Source organism: Schistocerca serialis, chromosome 2, assembly GCF_023864345.2.
Source record: "Schistocerca serialis cubense isolate TAMUIC-IGC-003099 chromosome 2, iqSchSeri2.2, whole genome shotgun sequence".
NCBI lineage: Eukaryota > Metazoa > Arthropoda > Insecta > Orthoptera > Acrididae > Schistocerca > Schistocerca serialis.
The window spans coordinates 21,868,371-21,888,922 of NC_064639.1; the positions used below are offsets into that span (position 1 = coordinate 21,868,371).

Genomic DNA, 20,552 nt, shown 5'->3' on the forward strand with positions numbered 1-20,552 from the left:
AAGAGTCTCTATTCTTGTACTTAAGGCGGCATTGTGCCTTTTGTATTTTATTCCGATGCGATTTCTGTGTTTCATCGTCAATGTGTATGTCCAAGGAATACATTGAACCTGCAGTGGTGTATCGGATACTATTACTGGTCTCACAACGAATGCTCAAAGCACCGACTGTAAGAAGAGTCTCTATTCTTGTACTTAAGGCGGCATTGTGCCTTTTGTATTTAATTCCGATGCCATTTCTGTGTTTCATCGTCAATGTGAAGGTCCAAGGAATAAACTGAACCTGCAGAGGTGTAGCGGAAACTAATACTGGTCTCACAGGGAATGCTCAAAGCACCGACTGTAAGAGGAGTCTCTATTCTTGTACTTAAGGCATCATTGTGCCTTTTGTATTTAAGTCCGATGCCATTTCTGTGTTTCATCGTCAATGTGAAGGTCCAAGGAATAAACTGAACCTGCAGAGGTGTAGCGCAAACTAATACTGGTCTCACAGGTAATGCTCAAAGCACCGACGGTAAGAAGAGTCTCTATTCTTGTACTAAAGGCGGCATTGTGCCTTTTGTATTTAATTCCGATGTAATATCAGTGTTTCATCATCAATGTGTATGTCCAAGGAATACATTGAACCTGCAGTGGTGTATCGGATACTATTACTGGTCTCACAGGGAATGCTCAAAGCACCGACTGTAAGAAGAGTCTCTATTCTTGTACTTAAGGCGGCATTGTGCCTTTTGTATTTAATTCCGATGCGATTTCTGTGTTTCATCGTCAATGTGTATGTCCAAGGAATTTATTGAACCTGCAGTGGTGTATCGGATACTATTACTGGTCTCACAGGGAAAGCTCAAATCACCGACTGTAAGAAGAGTCTCTATTCTTGTACTTAAGGCGGCATTGTGCCTTTTGTATTTAATTCCGATGCCATTTCTGTGTTTCATCGTCAATGTGAAGGTCAAAGGATTAAACTGAACCTGCAGAGGTGTAGCGGAAACTAATACTGGTCTCACAGGGAATGCTCAAAGCACCGACTGTAAGAAGAGTCTCTATTCTTGTACTTAAGGCGGCATTTTGCCTTTTGTATTTAATTCCGATGCCATTTATGTGTTTCATCGTCAATGTGAAGGTCCAAGGAATAAACTGAACCTGCAGAGGTGTAGCGGAAACTAATACTGGTCTCACAGGGAATGCTCAAAGCACCGACGGTAAGAAGAGTCTCTATTCTTGTACTTAAGGCGGCATTGTGCCTTTTGTATTTAATTCCGATGTAATTTCAGTGTTTCATCGTCAATGTGCATGTCCAAGGAATACATTGAACCTGCAGTGGTGTATCGGATACTATTACTGGTCTCACAGGGAATGCTCAAAGCACCAACTGTAAGAAGAGTCTCTATTCTTGTTGTTGTGTCGGTAGCTGGGCCGACACCGTGAAGTTGAGATGGCTGAAAAGGCAAGCTAGACTAACGCTGTAGCCGATAGTGCACGCAAGGCTAATGCAGACGGGCGTGAAGTCTGGAACATGAGAACTTATAAATGAATAAGAAGAAAAGTATGTAGATGCTTATTACTTATCTTTTTATTAGTCCTTGGAATACATCTCTCTTGAATACTCGTAAGCTATAGGCACTGATACAAATGGCGCCTTGCTAGTTCGTAGCCATTAACTTAGCTGATGGCTATTCTGTCTCTCGGCTAATGAGAGAGAAAGGCTTCGTACATCTGGTCGGTAGCTAGGTTCTCGTACAACTGGGGCGAGTGCTCTCTCGTATCACGAGACCTGCCTTGGTGGTGGCGCTAGGTCTGCGATTACACAGTGGCGACACGCGGGTCCGACATGTACTAAATGGACCGCGGCCGATTTAAGCTACCACCTAGCAAGTGTGGTGTCTGGCGGTGACACCACATTCCTCCCCCGCAAATCGGCGAACGGTCGTGTGATAAGGCTTCCGCCCGCCGTGGGGAGGACCACATGTTGACGTATGCGATGAGGTGGGGAGCCTAACAACAGGCGAGGCTGTGCCACCCGCACCCGGCCATTCGGTCCGAGGGGAGCTAGGAAACGCCTGAAAAACTAGTCCAGGGTGCACGTCAACATGCGGTGTATGCGCCCGTAAAGAGACAGGAGGGACCGAAGGATCAACCTCCATTGCGTCGGGGTAGCCGACGCGCGATGACGTCACGTGGTCCGGAGCGGGCGGGAGTTCCATGGCGGAGGACAGCTGGTCACGGGAAGCGATCGGCGGCGCGTGACCCTGGGAGGCGCTTGGCGGCTGCAACGAAGCGTCGAATGCGGGCGGCGCCGGCGGGAGTACAAGCGGCGGCGGCGGCGGCGGCTGCTGCTGCGGCGGCGGCGGCGCGTCGCCATGGGGCAAAATGGAAGGCATCGTCGGTAACACCTGGGGATGAGGCGAGCCAGTAGATGGGTCCCCAGGGCGCTGACCGGACGGCACCGTCGCTGAAAGCAGACGGGGAGCGGCAGAACCCGAGCGACGACAGAGGCGCAGCTGATTGAGATGCCGACGCACCTCACCAGAGGCCCCCAAAACCAAATACATCGCGCGGCCGAGGCAGCGAAGAATGCGCCCTGCGAGCCAACGCCGTGAACCTCGATAGTTGCGATAAAATACAACGTCGCCTGGAGCAAAAGCAGGAGTCTGCCGCTGCACAGGAACCTGATGCGGCGGATGCAGCAAAGACATCAAGGTGCGATGAGGACGACCGTGGAGCAACGCAGCCGGCGAGCGACCATCTCGAGGCTGAGAGCGATACGAAGACAAAAAGAGCAACAATGCGTCCTCCCGAGAATGCGACTCTTTCAATGTCAACATCTGTGACTTGAAAGTCCGGACCAATCGTTCAGCGGCACCGTTGGACTGAGGCGAAAACGGCGCGGATGTCAGATGTTGAATACCATTGGCCTGGCAGAATGACTGAAATTCTGCGGACATGAATTGTGGGCCATTGTCGGAAACAATAGTCTGCGGAAGACCTTCAATGCAAAAGATAGCAGACAACGCTTGGATGGTGGCGGAGGACGTCGTGGAAGACATCCGGACAACAAAAGGAAAATTACTGAAGGCATCGACCAGAACCAACCATCGAGCATTCCAGAATGGACCAGCAAAATCAATGTGCAAGCGTTGCCAAGGGGAAGTGGCTTTTGGCCACGCAAAGACTTTCCGCGGCGGTGCGGACTGTTGTTCGGCACACGCCATGCAAGAAGAACACATTTTCGTAATCGCAGCATCGATTCCGAACCAAGTACAGTGCTGACGAGCAAGTTGTTTCGTTCGCACGATACCCCAATGTCCTTGGTGAAGAAGCCGTAAAACAGAGGACTGTAACGAACGTGGGACCACGACTCTGGACTGATCATTATCAGAACGCAACAACAAAACACCACGTCGAACAAAAAGTCTCTCCTTGTGAGCAAAAAATCGGCGAACCAACGGATCCTCGATCCGAGACTTTGACAAAGGCCATTGCGTAGCAACAAAACGTAAAACAGTAGCAAGGACAGGGTCAGCAGCTGTGGCTGTAGCGACACGACGAAAATCAATCGGAAACGATTCGACCACTTCATCTGTTTCCGAATCAATGAACATGCAAGGAAGTTCGGAAGAATCGAATGCTTTATCCTCAGCAACAGGCAAACGGGACAACGCATCGGCGTTTCCGTGCTTAGCAGTGGACCGATACAAGATATCGTAGCGGTACTGCGAGAGGAAAATAGACCAGCGAATGAATTTCTGCGCTGTACGTGGAGGTACAGGCTTGGTCGGATGAAAAAGCGATGTCAAAGGTTTGTGGTCTGTGATGATGGTAAAGTGACGACCATACAAGAAATCATGGAACTTAGTAACACCAAACACGAGAGCCAAAGCTTCTTTCTCTATCTGTGAATAATTTCTTTGCGCAGACGAGAGCAATTTGGACGCAAAGGCAATAGGGCGATCATGGGAGCCAACGTTGTGCGCAAGCACAGCACCGATCCCGAAATCCGATGCATCTACCATCAACAAAAGGGGTTTCTGGGGATCGAATGGCGTAAGGCAAGTATTAGAAAGCAACGCCGATTTCAACTGGCGAAAGGCGCGTTCACATTCCGTCATCCAGACGAACGGAACACTTTTACGGCGTAAGCGATGAAGCGGAGCTGAAATGGAAGAGGCATTGCGCACAAATTTATTGTAATAATTAATTTTACCCAACACACTCTGTAGCTGTTTCACATTTTGAGAGGAAGGCAATTCTTGTATGGCACGGAGGTGCTCTGGACTCGGATGTATGCCTTGGGCATTAATGACATGTCCCAGGTATGGTAAGTCACGAGCAAAAAACACACATTTGTCCTTCCTCAAGCGAAGACCATTTTGCCGCAAGACCTGAAATAATGTTCGTAAGTTCGCAAGATGATCTTCTTCTGTCTGTCCGGAGATCACTATATCGTCCAGATAGTTTGCTGCAGTAGGGACCGACGCACAAATAGTTTGTAAATATTGCTGAAACAAGGCAGGGGCGGATGCACACCCGAATGGCAGTCTTTTGAAGCGGTACAATCCAAGATGCGTGTTAACCACCAATACGCGCTGGGATTCGTCGTCCACCGGTATTTGCAAGTACGCATCGGCTAGGTCCAACTTTGAAAAATATTTTCCCGGGCACAGTTTAGCAAAAAGATCTTCCGGGCGGGGCAAAGGAAAAGTAGCAGTCACTAGCTGTGGATTCACTGTGGCCTTGAAGTCCACGCAAAGTCTCAATTTTCCGGAAGGTTTTGGCAAAATTACTAAGGGTGAGGCCCAGAGAGAAGCTTGCACACGTTCAATTACACCCTGTGATTCGAGATCGTGTAACGTTCTTGCGACCTCATCACGCAATGCGTGGGGAACATTGCGCGCCCTGAAAAATTTCGGTTGCGCGTTTACCTTCAGTTCTAAATGTGCTTCATAGTTTTTAGCGCAACCTAAGCCCGGTGCAAAAATGTCTGCAAATTCGTCACACAGCCGAGAAACACTGTCTGTAGGCACAGTCCGATTCACTGATAGGACCTGATTTACAATAGACATGTTAAACAACTGAAACAAGTCTAGACCAAACAAGTTCACTGCAGAAGAAGAACGAAGAACGTAAAATGACACAAGTTTTGTTTGTCCCTTGTATGTTGCAAGAAGGCTGCACTGTCCTAACACAGGAATTTTCTGTCCGGAATATGTAGTTAGCTTAACTTTTGCGGAACGCAACGGAGGTTTGCCCAGTTGTTTGTACGTGTCATGATTGAGCAATGAAACCGCAGCTCCGGTATCGAGCTGGAACGGTATCACTTTGCCTTCAAAGTCTAAGTCCACAAAAAGTTTATTGTTCTGCTGACGACAAGAGCGACTGTTTTGTGCAATTGGAACAGACACTGGTACAGAATCACTTGCTAATTGACGTGATTTCCGGCGACGTCGACGCACAGTTTTTGTGGGACGAACACAGTTACTGTTAGCGAAAGTGTCACTGGACGAAGCGGAATTAACGACATGAATGTCCATAGGCGAAGGTCCACGAGCCTGAGTGTCCGTGGTTCGATTCCGGCGCGAAGCAAAGGGCCTGGAATGATTGTGATTGTCTGATCTGAGCTTTTTCTGGCAAACACTTTGAACATGTGCTTTCTTATTGCAGAAAAAGCAAATAGCTTGGCGTGACGGGCAATGTTCACGCGAATGTCTAGTAGCACACCGCGGGCATGATTTCACTACATTTGTGGGCTGGCGCGGCACACGTGGCTTAGCACGCGGCGGCAGCTGTGCGGACGTGCGCGAGGCCCGGTTACCGGGCCGCGCAGCGCGTCCAGCGGGCCGGTTAATGTTACACACGGCTGGCGAAGTTTCAAAAGATTCCTGAGCACAGTCAAGTGTGTCCTGTCTATCCAATATGTCTATCACTTGTTGAAGGGAGGGATTAACTAGTTTCAAAATTTGCTTCCGTATGCGAACATCAGAAACGTTCTGTGCAATTGCATCACGCACCATGGTATCTGAATAAGAAAGACCACAGTCACATTCAAAGGCACAGTCCCTAGTAAGTCCTTGCAATGTTGCTACCCACTCCCTATTAGTTTGACCGGCCGTACGTTTTGTACGAAAGAACGTATACCGTTTTGCAACCACATTAACTGTTTCTTTGAAATAGGCATCTAATGCAGACAAAATTTCCTCGTAGGACAGAGTTGCTACGTCGCGTCGGGGAAACAATTTCACTATCACACGGTATGTGGACACACCGACACAAGAAAGCAAAAACGGCTGCCGCTCTTTACCTTGAATTCTGTAGGCTGCTAGATGAAAGTTGAACTGGCGAGACCACTCGTGCCAGGTCTCATCGGCTGCCACGTATGGCCGAAAGGGAGGTGCAACAGCGTTTAGCGGCAGCGGTAGCGAAGAAGCGGCGGCGGCCGCATCGGTTTGAATGGTACGTTGACCCTGGACGAGCTGTCCAAGGGCATCCAGTAACGCCTGCGTCTGCTGATTCTGCAAGCGATAAAACTCGGACAGTACATCTGGAGAATGTGGCGAAGCCATGACACAATTAAATGGAAGCAATCAGAAAGAAAACTTTATCTCGTCGCCAATGTTGTGTCGGTAGCTGGGCCGACACCGTGAAGTTGAGATGGCTGAAAAGGCAAGCTAGACTAACGCTGAAGCCGATAGGGCACGCAAGGCTAATGCAGACGGGCGTGAAGTCTGGAACATGAGAACTTATAAATGAATAAGAAGAAAAGTATGTAGATGCTTACTACTTATCTTTTTATTAGTCCTTGGAATACATCTCTCTTGAATACTCGTAAGCTATAGGCACTGATACAAATGGCGCCTTCCTAGTTCGTAGCCATTAACTTAGCTGATGGCTATTCTGTCTCTCGGCTAATGAGAGAGAAAGGCTTCGTACATCTGGACGGTAGCTAGGTTCTCGTACAACTGGGGCGAGTGCTCTCTCGTATCACGAGACCTGCCTTGGTGGTGGCGCTAGGTCTGCGATTACACAGTGGCGACACGCGGGTCCGACATGTACTAAATGGACCGCGGCCGATTTAAGCTACCACCTAGCAAGTGTGGTGTCTGGCGGTGACACCACACTTGTACTTAAGGCGGCATTGTGCCTTTTGAATTTAATTCCGATGCCATTTCTGTGTTTCATCGTCAATGTGAAGATCCAAGGAATAAACTGAACCTGCAGAGGTGTAGCGGAAACTAATACTGGTCTCACAGGGAATGCTCAAAGCACCGACTGTAAGAAGAGTCTCTATTCTAGTACTTAAGGCGGCATTGTGCCTTTTGTATTTAATTCCGATGCCATTTCTGTGTTTCATCGTCAATGTGAAGGTCCAAGGAATAAACTGAACCTGCAGACGTGTAGCGGAAACTAATACTGGTTTCACAGGGAATGCTCAAAGCACCGACAGTAAGAGGAGTCTCTATTCTTGTACTTAAGGCGGCATTGTGCGATTTGGATTTAATTCCGATGCCTTTTCTGTGTTTCATCGTCAATGTGAAGGTCCAAGGAATACATTGAACCAGCAGTGGTGTATCGGAAACTAATACTGGTCTCACAGGGAATGCTCAAAGCACCGACCGTAAGAAGAGTCTCTATTCTTGTACTTAAGGCGGCATTGTGCCATTTGTATTTAATTCCGATGCCATTTCTGTGTTTCATCGTCAATGTGAAGGTCCAAGGAATAAAGTGAACCTGCAGAGGTGTAGCGGAAACTAATACTGGTCTCACAGGGAATGCTCAAAGCACCGACGGTAAGAAGAGTCTCTATTCTTGTACTTAAGGCGGCATTGTGCCTTTTGTATTTAATTCCGATGTAATTTCAGTGTTTCATCGTCAATGTGCATGTCCAAGGAATACATTGAACCTGCAGTGGTGTACCGGATACTATTACTGGTCTCACAGGGAATGCTCAAAGCACCAACTGTAAGAAGAGTCTCTATTCTTGTACTTAAGGCGGCATTGTGCCTTTTGGATTTAATTCCGATGCCATTTCTGTGTTTCATCGTCAATGTGAAGGTCCAAGGATTAAACTGAACCTGCAGAGGTGTAGCGGAAACTAATACTGGTCTCACAGGGAATGCTAAAGCACCGACTGTAAGAAGAGTCTCTATTCTTGTACTTAAGGCAGCATTGTGCCTTTTGTATTTAATTCCGATGCCATTTCTGTGTTTCATCGTCAATGTGAAGGTCCAAGGAATAAACTGAACCTGCAGAGGTGTAGCGGAAACTAATACTGGTTTCACAGGGAATGCTCAAAGCACCGACTGTAAGAGGAGTCTCTATTCTTGTACTTAAGGCGGCATTGTGCGTTTTGGATTTAATTCCGATGCCTTTTCTGTGTTTCATCGTCAATGTGAAGTTCCAAGGAATACATTGAACCAGCAGTGGTGTATCGGAAACTAATACTGGTCTCACAGGGAATGCTCAAAGCACCGACCGTAAGAAGAGTCTCTATTCTTGTACTTAAGGCGGCATTGTGCAATTTGTATTTAATTCCGATGCCATTTCTGTGTTTCATCGTCAATGTGAAGGTCCAAGGAATAAAGTGAACCTGCAGAGGTGTAGCGGAAACTAATACTGGTCTCACAGGGAATGCTCAAAGCACCGACGGTAAGAAGAGTCCCTATTCTTGTACTTAGGGCGGCATTGTGCCTTTTGTATTTAATTCCGATGTTTTTTCAGTGTTTCATCGTCAATGTGAATGTCCAAGGAATTCATTGAACCTCCAGTGGTGTATCGGAAACTAATACTGGTCTCACAGGGAATGCTCAAAGCACCGACGGTAAGAAGAGTCTCTATTCTTGTACTTAAGGCGGCATTGTTCCTTTTGCATTTAATCCGATGTAATTTTAGTGTTTCATCGTCAATGTGTATGTCCAAGGAATAGATTGAACCTGCAGTGGTGTATCGGATACTATTACTGGTCACACAGGGAATGCTCAAAGCACCGACTGTAAGAAGAGTCTCTATTCTTGAACTTAAGGCGGCATTGTGCCTTTTGTGTTTGATTCCGATGCGATTTCTGTGTTTCATCGTCAATATAAAGGTCCAAGGAATACATTGAACCTGCAGTGGTGTATCAGAAACTAATACTGGTCTCACAGGGAATGCTCAAATCACCGACTGTAAGTAGAGTCTGTATTCTTGTACTTAAGGCGGCATTGTGCGTTTTGGATTTAATTCCGATGCGATTTCTGTGTTTCATCGTCAATGTGAAAGTCCAAGAAATAAACTGAACCTGCAGAGGTGTAGCGGAAACTAATACTGGTCTCACAGGGAATGCTCAAAGCACCGACTGTTAGAAGAGCCTCTATTCTTGTACTTAAGGCGGCATTGTGCCTTTTGTATTTAATTCCGATGCCATTTCTGTGTTTCATCGTCAATGTGAAGGTTAAAGGAATACATTGAACTTGCAGAGGTGTAGCGGAAACTAATAGTGGTCTCACAGGGAATGCTCAAAGCACCGTTTGTAAGAAGAGTCTCTATTCTTGTATTGAAGGCTGCATTGTTCCTTTTGTATTTAGTTCCGACGCCATTCCTGTGTTTCATCGTCAATGTGAAGGTCCAAGGAATAAACTGAACCTGCAGAGGTGTAGCGGAAACTAATACTGGTCTCACAGAGAATGCTCAAAGCACCGACTGCAGGAAGAGTCTCTATTCTTGTACTTAAGGCGGCATTGTGCCTATTGGATTTAATTCCGATGCCATTTCTGTGTGCCATCGTCAATGTGAAGGTCCAAGGAATAAACTGAACCTGCAGAGGTGTAGCGGAAACTAATACTGGTCTCACAGGGAATGCTCAAAGCACCGACTGTAAGAAGAGTCTCTATTCTTGTACTTAAGGCGGCATTGTGCCTTTTGTATTTAATTCCGATGCGACTTCTGTGTTTCATCTTCAATGTGAAGTTCCAAGGAATACATTGAACCTGGAGAGGTGTAGCGGAAACTAATGCTGGTCTCACGGGGAATGCTCAAAGCACCGACTGTAAGAAGAGTCTCTATTCTTTTACTTAAGGCGGCATTGTGCCTTTTGTATTTAATTCCGATGCCATTTCTGTGTTTCATCGTCAATGTGAAGGTCTAAGGAATAAACTGAACCTGCAGAGGTGTAGCGGAAACTAATACTGGTCTCACAGGGAATGCTCAAAGCACCGACTGTAAGAAGAGTCACTATTCTTGTACTTAAGGCGGCATTGTGCCTTTTGTATTTAATTCCGATGCCATTTCTGTGTTTCATCGTCCATGTGAAGTTCCAAGGAATACATTGAACCTGCACTGGTGTATCGGAAACTAATACTGGTCTCACAGGGAATGCTGAAAAGCACCGACTGTAAGAAGAGTCTCTATTCTTGTACTTAAGGCGGCATTGTGCCTTTTGGTTTTAATTCCGATGCCATTTCTGTGTTTCACCGTCAATGTGAAGGTCCAAGGAATAAACTGAACCTGCAGAGGCGTAGCGGAAACTAATGGTGGTCTCACGGGGAATGCTCAAAGCACCGACTGTAAGAAGAGTCTCTATTCTTTTACTTAAGGCGGCATTGTGCCTTTTGTATTTAATTCCGATGCCATTTCTGTGTTTCATCGTCAATGTGAAGGTCTAAGGAATAAACTGAACCTGCAGAGGTGTAGCGGAAACTAATACTGGTCTGACAGGGAATGCTCAAAGCACCGACCGTAAGAAGAGTCTCTATTCTTGTACTTAAGGCGGCATTGTGCCTTTTGTATTTAATTCCGATGCGATTTCTGTGTTTCATCGTCCATGTGAAATTCCAAGGAATACATTGAACCTGCAGTGGTGTATCGGAAACTAATACTGGTCTCACAGGGAATGCTCAAAGCACCGACTGTAAGAAGAGTCTCTATTCTTGTACTTAAGGCGGCATTGTGCCTTTTGTATTTAATTCCGATGCCATTTCTGTGTTTCATCGTCAATGTGAAGGTCCAAGGAATAAATTGAACCTGCAGAGGTGTAGCGGAAACTAATACTGGTCTCACAGGGAATGCTCAAAGCACCGACTGTAAGAAGAGTCTCTATTCTTGTACTTAAGGCGGCATTGTGCCCTTTCTATTTAATTCCGATGCCATTTTTGTATTTCATCGTCAATGGAAGGTCCAAGCAATAAACTGAACCTGCAGAGGTGTAGCGGAAACTAATACTGGTCTCACAGGGAATGCTCAAAGCACCGACTGTAAGAAGAGTCTCTATTCTTGTACTTAAGGCGGCATTGTGCCATTTGTATTTAATTCCGATGCGATTTCTGTGTTTCATCGTCAATGTGAAGTTCCAAGGAATACATTGAACCTGCAGTGGTGTATCGGAAACTAATACTGGTCTCACAGGGAATGCTCAAAGCACCGACTGTAAGAAGAGTCTCTATTCTTGTACTTAAGGCGGCATTGTGCCTTTTTTATTTAATTCCGATGCCATTTCTGTGTTTCATCGTCAATTTGAAGGTCCAAGGAATAAACTGAACCTGCAGAGGTGTAGCGGAAACTAATACTGGTCTCACAGGGAATGCTCAAAGCACCGACTGTAAGAAGAGTCTCTATTCTTGTACTTAAGGCGACATTGTGACTTTTGTATTTAATTCCGATGAGATTTCTGTCCTTCATCGTCAATGTGAAGTTCCAAGGAATACATTGAACCTGCAGTGGTGTATCGGAAACTAATACTAGTCTCACAGGGAATGCTCAAAGCACCGACTGTAAGAAGAGTCTCTATTCTTGTACTTAAGGTGGCATTGTGCGTTTTGTATTTAATTCCGATGTTATTTCTGAGTTTCATCGTCAATGTGAAGGTCCAAGGAATAAACTGAACCTGCAGAGGTGTAGCGGAAACTAATACTGGTCTCACAGGGAATGCTCAAAGCACCGACTGTAAGAAGAGTCTCTATTGTTGTACTTAAGGCGGCATTATGCCCTTTGAATTTAAGTCAGATGCCATTTCTGTGTTTCATCGTCATTGTGAAGGTCCAAGGAATAAACTGAACTTGCAGAGGTGTAGCGGAAAGTAATACTGGTCTCACAGGGAATGCTCAAAGCACCGACTGTAAGAAGAGTCTCTATTCTTGTACTTAAGGCGGCATTGTGCGTTTTGGATTTAATTCCGATGCCTTTTCTGTGTTTCATCGTCAATGTGAAGTTCCAAGGAATACATTGAACCAGCAGTGGTGTATCGGAAACTATTACTGGTCTCACAGGGAATGCTCAAAGCACCAACTGTAAGAAGAGTCTCTATTCTTGTACTTAAGGCGGCATTGTGCCTTTTGGATTTAATTCCGATGCCATTTCTGTGTTTCATCGTCAATGTGAAGGTCCAAGGATTAAACTGAACCTGCAGAGGTGTAGCGGAAACTAATACTGGTCTCACAGGGAATGCTAAAGCACCGACTGTAAGAAGAGTCTCTATTCTTGTACTTAAGGCAGCATTGTGCCTTTTGTATTTAATTCCGATGCCATTTCTGTGTTTCATCGTCAATGTGAAGGTCCAAGGAATAAACTGAACCTGCAGAGGTGTAGCGGAAACTAATACTGGTTTCACAGGGAATGCTCAAAGCACCGACTGTAAGAGGAGTCTCTATTCTTGTACTTAAGGCGGCATTGTGCGTTTTGGATTTAATTCCGATGCCTTTTCTGTGTTTCATCGTCAATGTGAAGTTCCAAGGAATACATTGAACCAGCAGTGGTGTATCGGAAACTAATACTGGTCTCACAGGGAATGCTCAAAGCACCGACCGTAAGAAGAGTCTCTATTCTTGTACTTAAGGCGGCATTGTGCAATTTGTATTTAATTCCGATGTCATTTCTGTGTTTCATCGTCAATGTGAAGGTCCAAGGAATAAAGTGAACCTGCAGAGGTGTAGCGGAAACTAATACTGGTCTCACAGGGAATGCTCAAAGCACCGACGGTAAGAAGAGTCCCTATTCTTGTACTTAGGGCGGCATTGTGCCTTTTGTATTTAATTCCGATGTTTTTTCAGTGTTTCATCGTCAATGTGAATGTCCAAGGAATTCATTGAACCTCCAGTGGTGTATCGGAAACTAATACTGGTCTCACAGGGAATGCTCAAAGCACCGACGGTAAGAAGAGTCTCTATTCTTGTACTTAAGGCGGCATTGTTCCTTTTGCATTTAATCCAATGTAATTTTAGTGTTTCATCGTCAATGTGTATGTCCAAGGAATAGATTGAACCTGCAGTGGTGTATCGGATACTATTACTGGTCACACAGGGAATGCTCAAAGCACCGACTGTAAGAAGAGTCTCTATTCTTGAACTTAAGGCGGCATTGTGCCTTTTGTGTTTGATTCCGATGCGATTTCTGTGTTTCATCGTCAATATAAAGGTCCAAGGAATACATTGAACCTGCAGTGGTGTATCAGAAACTAATACTGGTCTCACAGGGAATGCTCAAATCACCGACTGTAAGTAGAGTCTGTATTCTTGTACTTAAGGCGGCATTGTGCGTTTTGGATTTAATTCCGATGCGATTTCTGTGTTTCATCGTCAATGTGAAAGTCCAAGAAATAAACTGAACCTGCAGAGGTGTAGCGGAAACTAATACTGGTCTCACAGGGAATGCTCAAAGCACCGACTGTTAGAAGAGCCTCTATTCTTGTACTTAAGGCGGCATTGTGCCTTTTGTATTTAATTCCGATGCCATTTCTGTGTTTCATCGTCAATGTGAAGGTTAAAGGAATACATTGAACTTGCAGAGGTGTAGCGGAAACTAATAGTGGTCTCACAGGGAATGCTCAAAGCACCGTTTGTAAGAAGAGTCTCTATTCTTGTATTGAAGGCTGCATTGTTCCTTTTGTATTTAGTTCCGACGCCATTCCTGTGTTTCATCGTCAATGTGAAGGTCCAAGGAATAAACTGAACCTGCAGAGGTGTAGCGGAAACTAATACTGGTCTCACAGAGAATGCTCAAAGCACCGACTGCAGGAAGAGTCTCTATTCTTGTACTTAAGGCGGCATTGTGCCTATTGGATTTAATTCCGATGCCATTTCTGTGTGCCATCGTCAATGTGAAGGTCCAAGGAATAAACTGAACCTGCAGAGGTGTAGCGGAAACTAATACTGGTCTCACAGGGAATGCTCAAAGCACCGACTGTAAGAAGAGTCTCTATTCTTGTACTTAAGGCGGCATTGTGCCTTTTGTATTTAATTCCGATGCGACTTCTGTGTTTCATCTTCAATGTGAAGTTCCAAGGAATACATTGAACCTGGAGAGGTGTAGCGGAAACTAATGCTGGTCTCACGGGGAATGCTCAAAGCACCGACTGTAAGAAGAGTCTCTATTCTTTTACTTAAGGCGGCATTGTGCCTTTTGTATTTAATTCCGATGCCATTTCTGTGTTTCATCGTCAATGTGAAGGTCTAAGGAATAAACTGAACCTGCAGAGGTGTAGCGGAAACTAATACTGGTCTCACAGGGAATGCTCAAAGCACCGACTGTAAGAAGAGTCACTATTCTTGTACTTAAGGCGGCATTGTGCCTTTTGTATTTAATTCCGATGCCATTTCTGTGTTTCATCGTCCATGTGATGTTCCAAGGAATACATTGAACCTGCACTGGTGTATCGGAAACTAATACTGGTCTCACAGGGAATGCTCAAAGCACCGACTGTATGAAGAGTCTCTATTCTTGTACTTAAGGCGGCATTGTGCCTTTTGTATTTAATTCCGATGCCATTTCTATGTTTCATCGTCAATGTGAAGGTCCAAGGAATAAACTGAACCTGCAGAGGTGTAGCGGAAACTAATACTGGTCTCACAGGGAATGCTCAAAGCACCGACTGTAAGAAGAGACTCTATTCTTGTACTTGAGGCGGCATTGTGCCTTTTGAATTTAATTCCGATGCGATTTCTGTGTTTCATCGTCAATGTGAAGTTCCAAGGAATACATTGAAACTGCAGTGGTGTATCGGAAACTAATACTGGTCTCACAGGGAATGCTGAAAAGCACCGACTGTAAGAAGAGTCTCTATTCTTGTACTTAAGGCGGCATTGTGCCTTTTGGTTTTAATTCCGATGCCATTTCTGTGTTTCACCGTCAATGTGAAGGTCCAAGGAATAAACTGAACCTGCAGAGGCGTAGCGGAAACTAATGGTGGTCTCACGGGGAATGCTCTAAGCACCGACTGTAAGAAGAGTCTCTATTCTTTTACTTAAGGCGGCATTGTGCCTTTTGTATTTAATTCCGATGCCATTTCTGTGTTTCATCGTCAATGTGAAGGTCTAAGGAATAAACTGAACCTGCAGAGGTGTAGCGGAAACTAATACTGGTCTGACAGGGAATGCTCAAAGCACCGACCGTAAGAAGAGTCTCTATTCTTGTACTTAAGGCGGCATTGTGCCTTTTGTATTTAATTCCGATGCGATTTCTGTGTTTCATCGTCCATGTGAAATTCCAAGGAATACATTGAACCTGCAGTGGTGTATCGGAAACTAATACTGGTCTCACAGGGAATGCTCAAAGCACCGACTGTAAGAAGAGTCTCTATTCTTGTACTTAAGGCGGCATTGTGCCTTTTGTATTTAATTCCGATGCCATTTCTGTGTTTCATCGTCAATGTGAAGGTCCAAGGAATAAATTGAACCTGCAGAGGTGTAGCGGAAACTAATACTGGTCTCACAGGGAATGCTCAAAGCACCGACTGTAAGAAGAGTCTCTATTCTTGTACTTAAGGCGGCATTGTGCCCTTTCTATTTAATTCCGATGCCATTTTTGTATTTCATCGTCAATGGAAGGTCCAAGCAATAAACTGAACCTGCAGAGGTGTAGCGGAAACTAATACTGGTCTCACAGGGAATGCTCAAAGCACCGACTGTAAGAAGAGTCTCTATTCTTGTACTTAAGGCGGCATTGTGCCATTTGTATTTAATTCCGATGCGATTTCTGTGTTTCATCGTCAATGTGAAGTTCCAAGGAATACATTGAACCTGCAGTGGTGTATCGGAAACTAATACTGGTCTCACAGGGAATGCTCAAAGCACCGACTGTAAGAAGAGTCTCTATTCTTGTACTTAAGGCGGCATTGTGCCTTTTTTATTTAATTCCGATGCCATTTCTGTGTTTCATCGTCAATTTGAAGGTCCAAGGAATAAACTGAACCTGCAGAGGTGTAGCGGAAACTAATACTGGTCTCACAGGGAATGCTCAAAGCACCGACTGTAAGAAGAGTCTCTATTCTTGTACTTAAGGCGACATTGTGACTTTTGTATTTAATTCCGATGAGATTTCTGTCCTTCATCGTCAATGTGAAGTTCCAAGGAATACATTGAACCTGCAGTGGTGTATCGGAAACTAATACTAGTCTCACAGGGAATGCTCAAAGCACCGACTGTAAGAAGAGTCTCTATTCTTGTACTTAAGGTGGCATTGTGCGTTTTGTATTTAATTCCGATGTTATTTCTGAGTTTCATCGTCAATGTGAAGGTCCAAGGAATAAACTGAACCTGCAGAGGTGTAGCGGAAACTAATACTGGTCTCACAGGGAATGCTCAAAGCACCGACTGTAAGAAGAGTCTCTATTGTTGTACTTAAGGCGGCATTATGCCCTTTGAATTTAAGTCAGATGCCATTTCTGTGTTTCATCGTCATTGTGAAGGTCCAAGGAATAAACTGAACTTGCAGAGGTGTAGCGGAAAGTAATACTGGTCTCACAGGGAATGCTCAAAGCACCGACTGTAAGAAGAGTCTCTATTCTTGTACTTAAGGCGGCATTGTGCCTTTTGTATTTAATTCCGATGCGATTTCTGTGTTTCGTCGTCAATGTGAAGGTCCAAGGAATAAACTGAACCTGCAGAGGTGTAGCGGAAACTAATACTGGTCTCACAGAGAATGCTCAAAGCACCGACTGCCGGAAGAGTCTCTATTCTTGTACTTAAGGCGGAATTGTGCCTATTGGATTTAATTCCGATGCCATTTCTGTGTGCCATCGTCAATGTGAAGGTCCAAGGAATAAACTGAACCTGCAGAGGTGTAGCGGAAACTAATACTGGTCTCACAGGGAATGCTCAAAGCACCGACTGTAAGAAGAGTCTCTATTCTTGTACTTAAGGTGGCATTGTGCCTTTTGTCTTTATTTCCGATGCGATTTCTGTGTTTCATCGTCAATGTGAAGTTCCAAGGAATACATTGAACCTGCAGTGGTGTATCGGAAACTAATACTGGTCTCACAGGGAATGCTCAAAGCACCGACTGTAAGAAGAGTCTCTATTCTTGTACTTAAGGCGGCATTGTGCCTTTTCTATTTAATTCCGATGCTATTTTTGTATTTCATCGTCAATGTGAAGGTCCAAGGAATAAACTGAACTTGCAGAGGTGTAGCGGAAACTAATACTGGTCTCACAGGGAATGCTCAAAGCACCGACTGTAAGAAGAGTCTCTATTCTTGTACTTATGGCGGCATTGTGCCTTTTGTATTTAATTCCGATGCCATTTCTGTGTTTCATCGTCAATGTGAAGGTCCAAGGAATAAACTGAACCTGCAGAGGTGTAGCGGAAACTAATACTGGTCTCACAGGGAATGCTCAAAGCACCGACTGTAAGAAGAGACTCTATTCTTGTACTTAAGGCGGCATTGTGCCTTTTGAATTTAATTCCGATGCGATTTCTGTGTTTCATCGTCAATGTGAAGTTCCAAGGAATACATTGAACCTGCAGTGGTGTATCGGAATCTAATACTGGTCTCACAGGGATTGCTCATAGCACCGACTGTAAGATGAGTCTCTATTCTTGTACTTAAGGCGGCATTGTGCCTTTTGTATTTAATTCCGATGCCATTTCTGTGTTTCATCGTCAATGTGAAGGTCCAAGGAATAAACTGAACCTGCAGAGGTGTAGCGGAAACTAATACTGGCCTCACAGGGAATGCTCAAAGCACCGACTGTAAGAAGAGTCTCTATTCTTGTACTTAAGGCGGAATTGTGCCTTTTGTATTTAATTCCGATGCGATTTCTGTGTTTCATCGTCAATGTGAAATTCCAAGGAATACATTGAACCTGCAGTGGTGTATCGGAAACTAATACTGGTCTCACAGGGAATGCTCAAAGCACCGACTGTAAGAAGAGTCTCTATTCTTGTACTTAAGGCGGCATTGTGCCTTTTGTATTTAATTCCGATGCCATTTCTGTGTTTCATCGTCAATGTGAAGGTCCAAGGAATAAACTGAACCTACAGAGGTGTAGCAGAATCTAATGCTGGTCTCACAGGGAATGCTCAAAGCACCGACTGTAAGAAGAGTCTCTATTCTTGTACTTAAGGCGGCATTGTGCCTTTTGTATTTAATTCCGATGCGATTTCTGTGTTTCATCGTCAATGTGAAGTTCCAAGGAATACATTGAACCCGCAGTGGTGTATCGGAAACTAATACTGGTCTCACAGGGAATGCTCAAAGCACCGACTGAAAGAAGAGTCTCTATTCTTGTACTTAAGGCGGCATTGTGCCTTTTGTATTTAATTCCGATGCCATTTCTGTGTTTCATCGTCAATGTGAAGGTCCAAGGAATAAACTGAACTTGCAGAGGTGTAGCTGAAACTATTACTGGTCTCACAGGGAATGCTCAAAGCACCTACTGTAAGAATAGTCTCTATTCTTGTACTTAAGTCGGCATTGTGCCTTTTGTATTTATTTCCGATGCGATTTCTGTGTTTCATCGTCAATGTGAAGTTCCAAGGAATACATTGAACCTGCAGTGGTGTATCGGAAACTAATACTGGTCTCACAGGGAATGCTCAAAGCACCGACTGTAAGAAGAGTCTCTATTCTTGTACTTAAGGCGGCATTGTGCCTTTTGTATTTAATTCCGATGCGACTTCTGTGTTTCATCGTCAATGTGAAGTTCCATGGAATACATTGAACCTGCAGTGGTGTATCGGAAACTAATACTGGTCTCACAGGGAATGCTCCAAGCACCGACTGTAAGAAGAGTCACTATTCATGTACTTAAGGCGGCATTGTACCTTTTGTATTTAATTCCGATGCCATTTCTGTGTTTCATCGTCAATGTGAAGGTCCAAGGAATAAACTGAACTTGCAGAGGTGTAGCGGAAACTATTACTGGTCTCACAGGGAATGCTCAAAGCACCTACTGTAAGAATAGTCTCTATTCTTGTACTTAAGGTGGCATTGTGCCTTTTGTATTTATTTCCGATGTGATATCTGTGTTTCATCGTCAATGTGAAGTTCCAAGGAATACATTGAACCTGCAGTGGTGTATCGGAAACTAATACTGGTCTCACAGGGAATGCTCAAAGCACCGACTGTAAGAAGAGTCTCTATTCTTGTACTTAAGGCGGCATTGTGCCTTTTGTATTTAATTCCGATGCGACGTCTGTGTTTCATCGTCAATGTGAAGTTCCATGGAATACATTGAACCTGCAGTGGTGTATCGGAAAGTAATACTAGTCTCACAGGGAATGCTCAAAGCACCGACTGTAAGAAGAGTCTCTATTCTTGTACTTAAGGCGGCATTGTGCCTTTTGTATTTAATTCCGATGCCATTTCTGTGTTTCATCGTCAATGTGAAGGTCCAAGGAATAAACTGAACCTGCAGAGGTGTAGCGGAAACTAATACTGGTCTCACAGGGAATGCTCAGAGCACCGACTGTAAGAAGAGTCTCTATTCTTGTACTTAAGGCGGCATTGTGCCCTTTGAATTTAAGTCCGATGCCATTTCTGTGTTTCATCGTCAACGTGAAGGTCCAAGGAATAAAATGAACCTGCAGAGGTGTAGCGGAAACTAATACTGGTCTCACAGGGAATGCTCAAAGCACCGACTGTAAGAAGAGTCTCTATTCTTGTACTTAAGGCGGCATTGTGCCTTTTTTATTTAATTCCGTTGCGATTTCTGTGTTTCATCGTCAATGTGAAGGTCCAAGGAATAAACTGAACCTGCAGAGGTGTAGCGGAAACTAATACTGGTCTCACAGGGAATGCTCAAAGCACCGACTGCAAGAAGAGTCTCTATTCTTGTACTTAAGGCGGCATTGTGCCTTTTGGATTTAATTCCGATGCCATTTCTGTGTGCCATCGTCAATGTGAAGGTCCAAGGAATAAACTGAACCTGCAGAGGTGTAGCGGAAACTAATACTGGTCTCACAGGGAATTCTCAAAGCACCGACTGTAAGAAGAGTCTCTATTCTTGTACTTAAGGCGGCATTGTGCCTTTTGTAATTAGTTCCGATGCGACTTCTGTGCTTCATCGTCAATGTGAATGTCAAAGGAATACATTGAACCTGCAGTGGTGTATCGGAAACTAATACCGGTCTCACAGGGAATGCTCAAAGCACCGACTGTAAGTAGAGTCTGTATTCTTGTACTTAAGGCGGCATTGTGCGTTTTGGATTTGATTCCGATGCGATTTCTGTGTTTCATCGTCAATGTGAACGTCCAAGGAATACATTGAACCTGCAGTGGTGTATCGGAAAGTAATACTGGTCTCACAGGGAATGCTCAAAGCACCGACAGTAAAAAGAGTCACTATTCTTGTACTTAAGGCGGCATTGTGCCTTTT

General features: G+C 44.7%; 1 protein-coding gene across 1 annotated transcript in view; it reads right to left on the minus strand.

The window, feature by feature from the left end:
* Positions 1–1,384: 1,384 nt before the first annotated feature.
* The window catches only part of LOC126458638 (uncharacterized protein K02A2.6-like), a 410,463-nt gene continuing 391,295 nt past the window's right edge, over positions 1,385–20,552 (minus strand). Inside the window, exons 2-3 of the mRNA XM_050095806.1 lie at positions 2,332–2,666; positions 1,385–1,436 (exon numbers count right to left, since the gene is read on the minus strand). Of these exons, the coding sequence (XP_049951763.1) occupies positions 1,385–1,436; positions 2,332–2,666 (387 nt within the window). The remainder of the gene's footprint in view (positions 1,437–2,331; positions 2,667–20,552) is intronic.